The 6,295-nt window shown below is 37.8% G+C and overlaps 1 protein-coding gene across 1 annotated transcript in view; it reads right to left on the bottom strand.

The window, feature by feature from the left end:
• Nucleotides 1-287: 287 nt before the first annotated feature.
• The window catches only part of LOC103528426 (transmembrane 9 superfamily member 2), a 31,879-nt gene continuing 25,871 nt past the window's right edge, over nt 288-6,295 (bottom strand). The window contains exon 17 of the mRNA XM_030449411.1: nt 288-921. Coding sequence (XP_030305271.1) covers nt 854-921 — 68 coding nt within the window. The 3' untranslated portion in view covers nt 288-853. The remainder of the gene's footprint in view (nt 922-6,295) is intronic.

Here is a 6,295-nt window from a genome sequence, read left to right as displayed (position 1 = left end):
AGTTCAGTCTTTGATAGAAAGTAATGGTTTACCCATCAAAAAATATTTTGGAGAAAGTGAGAGTTAAGCACCCAGCTGAGGCACAGGTAATGGCAGCAGCAGCTTCAGAAGCTCCTGTCCATCCTACACCATGGAATCAAGTCACCTACCACTCCTTCTACTTGCAAAACAATTTGCAGCCAAAAACTGCTTTTAAACAATATAAAATTAGAATGATCAACTGGTCAAAACTGAGATCTGTGTCCAAGTCATGAAGGGCCAATTAACAAGAAAAGAAACACTTCAGCTGGAGTTGTGCAGTTTTATTTGAACAAAACCCAGTATTGATATTTTTAATAAAGTCTACATTACACTAAATGCATGTACATTTGTAAGAAGATATCTATTTGCAAAGAAGGTGCAGGATAATATGTACAATCATAGTTAAGTTAAAAAAATTCACATTTTACATAGATTTACTTGACAGTCCTATGCTTTCATAGTATATAAACAGCAATCAAGAGGTAACAAAAAAAAAAAAGAAAAAAGAAAAAAAAACAAAACCACACAAGGAATTTCAGCTGGAGGACTGTATAATGCACTCATTTTTCAAATAAACTAGTTCACAATTTTTGTTTGTCCTAAATCAAATTTGGGATGTATTTTTTTAGAATAGTTAGAATTAGCATGTTCAATGAGTATCCTGATGACAAAGATTTCTGCAGTTGTGCCACTTCCCTCCATAGAAATCTGTTTTATGCTGTAGTTTGCTCTTCAGCTTTTACAAATTATAATAATTACACAGGATGTTTTTCAATACATGATGACAAATTATCATCAAGGGAGATATGTTTAAAAGACACTTTGAAGCTTTTCAGTCCACTTTCACAACACTGTAAATCTTACTTACAAACCAGAAGCAGGCAAAAAATCCAATAGTCCCTAAAATGAGAAAGTGAAAATGGTTAGTTTGTATTTCAGGATGGTCTGAGATAAAAATCTAACAACTACTTCCCAGCAGGAGCAAATCACAATGTCATCATTCTAATCCCACTAACTATCCAGAGTAACAGCACTCATTAACTATAAGAACACACAATCATCCCTAGGCTAAGTTATAGATTTAGATCAAACATGACTTTTAGGACCAGGCTGCTTGATGTACATTTAAACCACTGAAGGTGATGCTACTCCCAACACTAGCAGGCACACAAGTGCCATTTAAGAAATTGACTTTTATACCTTTTATACTTTTTTTTTTTTTTTTTAGGTCTCCAACAGTTCACAACCACCTATGAGTTATGACACAAACCACGGCCTCAGGAGAAGTCACCTGGCCCAGTTATCTGCTTATTGTGCTCTAATTATACCCAAAACCAAGAAACTTCTTACTCCATCCTCTTACTTCCTTTTACTAAAGCTGTGAGTGCTACAGCTACATGGAATGAAACAAGTGACACAAGCCAAAACAAGCAATTTTGTGTAATGGGTATTCAAGCTATGTTTTTTCTTGTCATAGGTCACTAGAGATAATAATTAAAAAATAAACTAGTTTGAGCAACTGAGCAAATTAATGGGCAAAAAATATTGAGTATTAATTACATAGACACCATGTCAAGTGCTAAAAAGCCCTTAAGCTGCAGCTGATGGGAGGCTGGAAGAAAAGTACCAGTACATGTTTGCCCTGTTCCTGTACAGATATATTCCTGGGAATACTGCTGTCAGGGTGCTTGGGCAGCAGACCTGTGGTCTGGCTTGGTCTGGCCTTCCCTGATTTCTTACCAATGCAAACCCCAGAACTACCCTCTAAGTGGATTTGGGGCCATATATCAAGTCCTGTGACTCAAGTAAGCACAAAGCAGAGTGTTATGATGGAGAGAGGACTCTGAATGAGATTAATCCATACCAATTTTCTATTTTTAAGCTGAAGAACATCTGTAATTTCCATACCACAGCCCACAGTTGTGGGGCAACTGCCAGGACATTGCCCATCACACTTATTTTTAAATTACCTTAAGAACTTAATATGCAAAGAGACATTGAGTCCCATACAATCAAGCCTTCAAGAGAAGAGCCACATTGCTCCTCATGTACCCCTTTTACCTACAGCCAAACTACCACACAAGTATTAAGCCTCACCAGCTAAAAAATAGGGAACATCTCAGTTTCAGCTCAATTCACTCCCAAAGACACAGCCACAACCCTGTGACAGCCCTTACCAGCCACACTAAAAGCACTTGCAAGAGGATGCACTCAGATCCCCCACTTTTGCATTCACCTTTTTCTGTTAGTACATCCCACATAAACAACAGCTCCAACTTCTTTCACTATTTCACTGTGACTGGTTTACTAACAAGGAGGTTCTTTATTAGGCAGCTGTCTTTTCTATATTCATTACATTTCTGTCTTTCAGACCACATCTACACATTTGGTAAGTGAGGAGCCTGCCTTTGGATGCTTATTATCTATATGCCAATTCTTGCACTCTTTGTGCTACCATGTATATTTGCAGTTAAAGGCTTTTTGACAGCCTACTATTATGTGCCACAGATTACCCTTTCCCTCCAAGTTTGCAGTTATCATCCTCTGAAACAGTAGGAGACAGCAGATTTACTGCTGTTGATAGGAGATCAGACACCAACCACAGAAGGAATTTAAGTCCTTTGTAGGCTTGACAACACGAAGTCTTTGCAGTTTATGGTCAATTCTCACTCCTTCCTACTGTGTCCAATACTCCAATATCAGCATTGTTACTCTAAGCCTTACTCTTGTGTTTTTTTCTTAATGGCTCTCAGCATTTGCTTTCTAGTTGTTTTTATAATACAGCCCACTTTCAGCCTTCTAATGGCTTTGAAAGCAATGTTTCTTCCAAATGTTTAACAGATGAGATCTTAAAAATCCATGTGGTGTTCCAGAACTGTAATATCATAACAAAAATATGCAACTTTAACAAAAGAATGAGATTTTCTGTGTTTTCTGAGCATGCCATAATGTAATATGGGAACCTACTCTAAATTCACAGTGTTTTCCTCCAGTCCTTGTCACTCTGCATCTTTCTGATACACCAACTTTCTATACAACATGCCTCATTCATAGCAGAATCTGAAGACTTCACACTGTGAACAAGCATTTCATCTATAAACAGATTTTCACAGGTTTCACTAACATTGATTTTCAACTTCCCTCCTAAAAAAAGTCTGTTTAGCAAATCAAAGACCAAGTACCCCCTGCTCCTTCCTTAAACTTTATCAGAAATTTTGCCAGTGTACTGGGAGTAGAGTAAAACTAAATATAACACAAGCAGTAAGTGGCAAAGTTTGTCAGACACCAGATTTGAACCATGAACTTATAAACTCAGGACAGAAAGGCAAAACTCATCACTAAGTCACAGCCTTCTGCAGTCAGGACCCTCCCTGAACAGCAGTTTCCTTCTACAGTTACTTTCACAGTGCTTTAATCCCACACCAATAATTAGGGTTTACCAGTAATGAAATTTCTTCTTTCCTCTCATGGAAACATTTATATTACAGATTCCAGACACAGATAAATCTATGGACCAGAACCTTCCAAAAAGAGCATCATACTAAGGACCCACCACCTGTCAAAAGTACTTCACCTAAATAGTGCACTTGACACTCAAAAGATCAGAATGGTTTCCAGGTGCTGGCAGAATCACAGCTAGGTTGAAAATTTACCTCAAGAATCCAACTGCATACTTAGAAGTGAGAATTAAATCACCAAAATTAAATCAGCAAATCAGCCAGGTGCTTCTAGTGATCCCTGTTCTCTTTTTTTAAGCAACATGGGCCAAACAGAATAGGCACTTCCTAAAGCTCTGGTCAGCACAGACTTTTTCTGCTATTACAAAAATAACTTGCAATAGGAAAAAATGAATGAATGTTAAAGAAACATTATTTATAAGCTGCTTGAAGTTGTTCAGTTGCTTTACCTACAGGACTGTTTATGGTAATGCAGCAAAAAGCTTAACTATTTTTTGAAGAATGTAAGCAGCACAGTGCCTGGTTCCACTGAAATTCAGTGGGGTTTTCCACCTCAGACCTGGGGGGAGCAGGGGGAAACTTGTGATTCCATGAACCACTAAAAGGTCCACAAAAAGGTAATTCAGTCAGAAAGTTTCCAATTTTCTATACAGGAGAAGATATCCCCATCAGAATGTGATCAGCAAATAATTAATGACCAGGGAAGAAGCATAACTCTGAATTACTCTGATATGTCCCAAAATTTTAGCTAGAATTTGTTTTCTACAATTTTAGCCCATTTCACAAGTTTGCCAGTTATTCCAACACTCAAGCCCCCCAAACAAATAAACAAAAAACCCCACTGGTTCAATGAGTGGAGACCTCAACTCCTTTCCATTTTAAGGTTTTACAGCTTTCATACACACATCTGGAATGACAGCACAAAAATACCAAACCTGACACCAGTTCCTCCAATAAGCCTGTAAAATCTGTTTGCTCTTTTAATTTAATATTACAAATTAGCTTTCTGGCTAATGTTTACTTGAACCAATCCTAACCACGACCATCTTGAATTAAAAAGCATCTTAATGACATCTTTTTAGAACTTTTTTTTTGCAGGGTGGGTCTTTATTTTACCCCAAAGGGGTGACCTTCATATTTTAAGATTCTGCCTTTCTCAATAACCCCTACTAGGCTGGGGAACTGATGCTACCCTAATCCACTGCATCCTATTGTATATCTTTGACCATCCTAGTGAGGTACAGCTAAAAGATCATTTTTGGGGGGAGAAATTTAAAATTCAAGAACCCAGCTGAGATGATGTCTCGAATACTTTATCTAGCCAGGAAGTAAAACACATCCAACACATCCACTTGTACTTACTGGGTAGACACCTCAGGTGTTTTTTGATCTTTCTGTCCTCCAGTTTCTATACTGGATTATTGTTGAATACTCTGGTATGCAATATATATTACAGCTCAGCAACAGCCTTCTTATACACAGAAAGATCACAAACCAGCATCTAACTGGGGCTAAGTTCTTAGTAAACTGGTTTAAGTTCAAAATGAAAACCAAGGATTATTGCACGGAATAATGCTGAAATACATTAAGCAGACTGTTCTGCTCTATTCATTTCTTGTAGCTTTATTCTTTAATGAAGAAAAAAGAATTCAAAGCACGGATAGATTGTAAGAAAGCAAATAGAAAAGCACTCTGCACTTGGCTGATACTTCTTATGTACCTTAAAAGCTCTCTGTATCATACTGGTTTCAATCACCGCACAGTGGTGGGTGCTTCAGAATCTCGGATTCTAAACACAATCTACCCAGAAGATCAAAACTCAATTTTGAAAATGGCATTAACTCACAAGTGAAAATGATGTTCAAAAATAGAGGTCACTGTATAGCAACATGCTTTGACTATGTTCAGCATTTTTTCGTCTGCTGGCATAGAATGCATGTAATCATGTGGCTCTCCCCATTCAGCCACACTTATTTTCTTGGAAGATTAACTGCATTTTGTACATTAAAATAAAATTGCCTTGTTTGGGTGTGCACGTTAATTGTTAGATTTCACCACTCAGATTATATTATTGCTGATGTTGCCACACAGTCATTCAGTTCCTATTTACTTCCTCATTATGATCCTTTCTGCAATGTCCATAGGAACAGAACCCAACCACCAGGCAGGGGCTGTTACTGCTGCCCTTCATCTTTCTGTCACAGTTGCTGAGACCAAATGTGCAAGAACAGAGAAAACCAAAATACCCAGTGCTAACTTAAGTGGAACAGATCAAGGTCTCATTCTGGGACCACTGTGCACAACACATAAAACTACATTAGCAAACTTCCTCAGCTCCACAAACTTGTGCAGGACTGAACCCTTCTCTTCCCAAGCAAGTGCTAGTGAGGAATATTTGACACCAAACTTTGCTTGAGTCCTCTATAAGGAATAGCTTTCATTTCAGCCCAAAGAAATAATTCTCAAACTAAACATGGGAAATAAATTTCTTACAGTGCTTTCACATCCGCAAGGACTCGATACACACTCCATACACCTTCTACCTGCTTAGTGAGGAGCTATTTTGTTCACCTTTAAAAAAAGAAGTGACCATGTAGCTAAGAGCTTTCTTCATAAGCTACAAATACTGCACAGCCACTGCTACCTTGTTTCTATTTAAAAAAAGCAGTTTATTATTGTACTTTTGGGGCCTCACTGGCCTCTACACCAAGAACTCCAGGATCAGCACATCTGAAGCTTTTAATAACATTTCAGCAGCTGCCATGACAATTTCAATTATCGTTTTCTTTATGAAGGGATATTTTTAATTCCACCAA

The sequence above is a fragment of the Calypte anna genome, chromosome 4 (assembly GCF_003957555.1).
Source record: "Calypte anna isolate BGI_N300 chromosome 4, bCalAnn1_v1.p, whole genome shotgun sequence".
Taxonomy (NCBI): Eukaryota; Metazoa; Chordata; class Aves; order Apodiformes; family Trochilidae; genus Calypte; species Calypte anna.
This window is presented reverse-complemented; position numbering and strand designations above follow the sequence as displayed.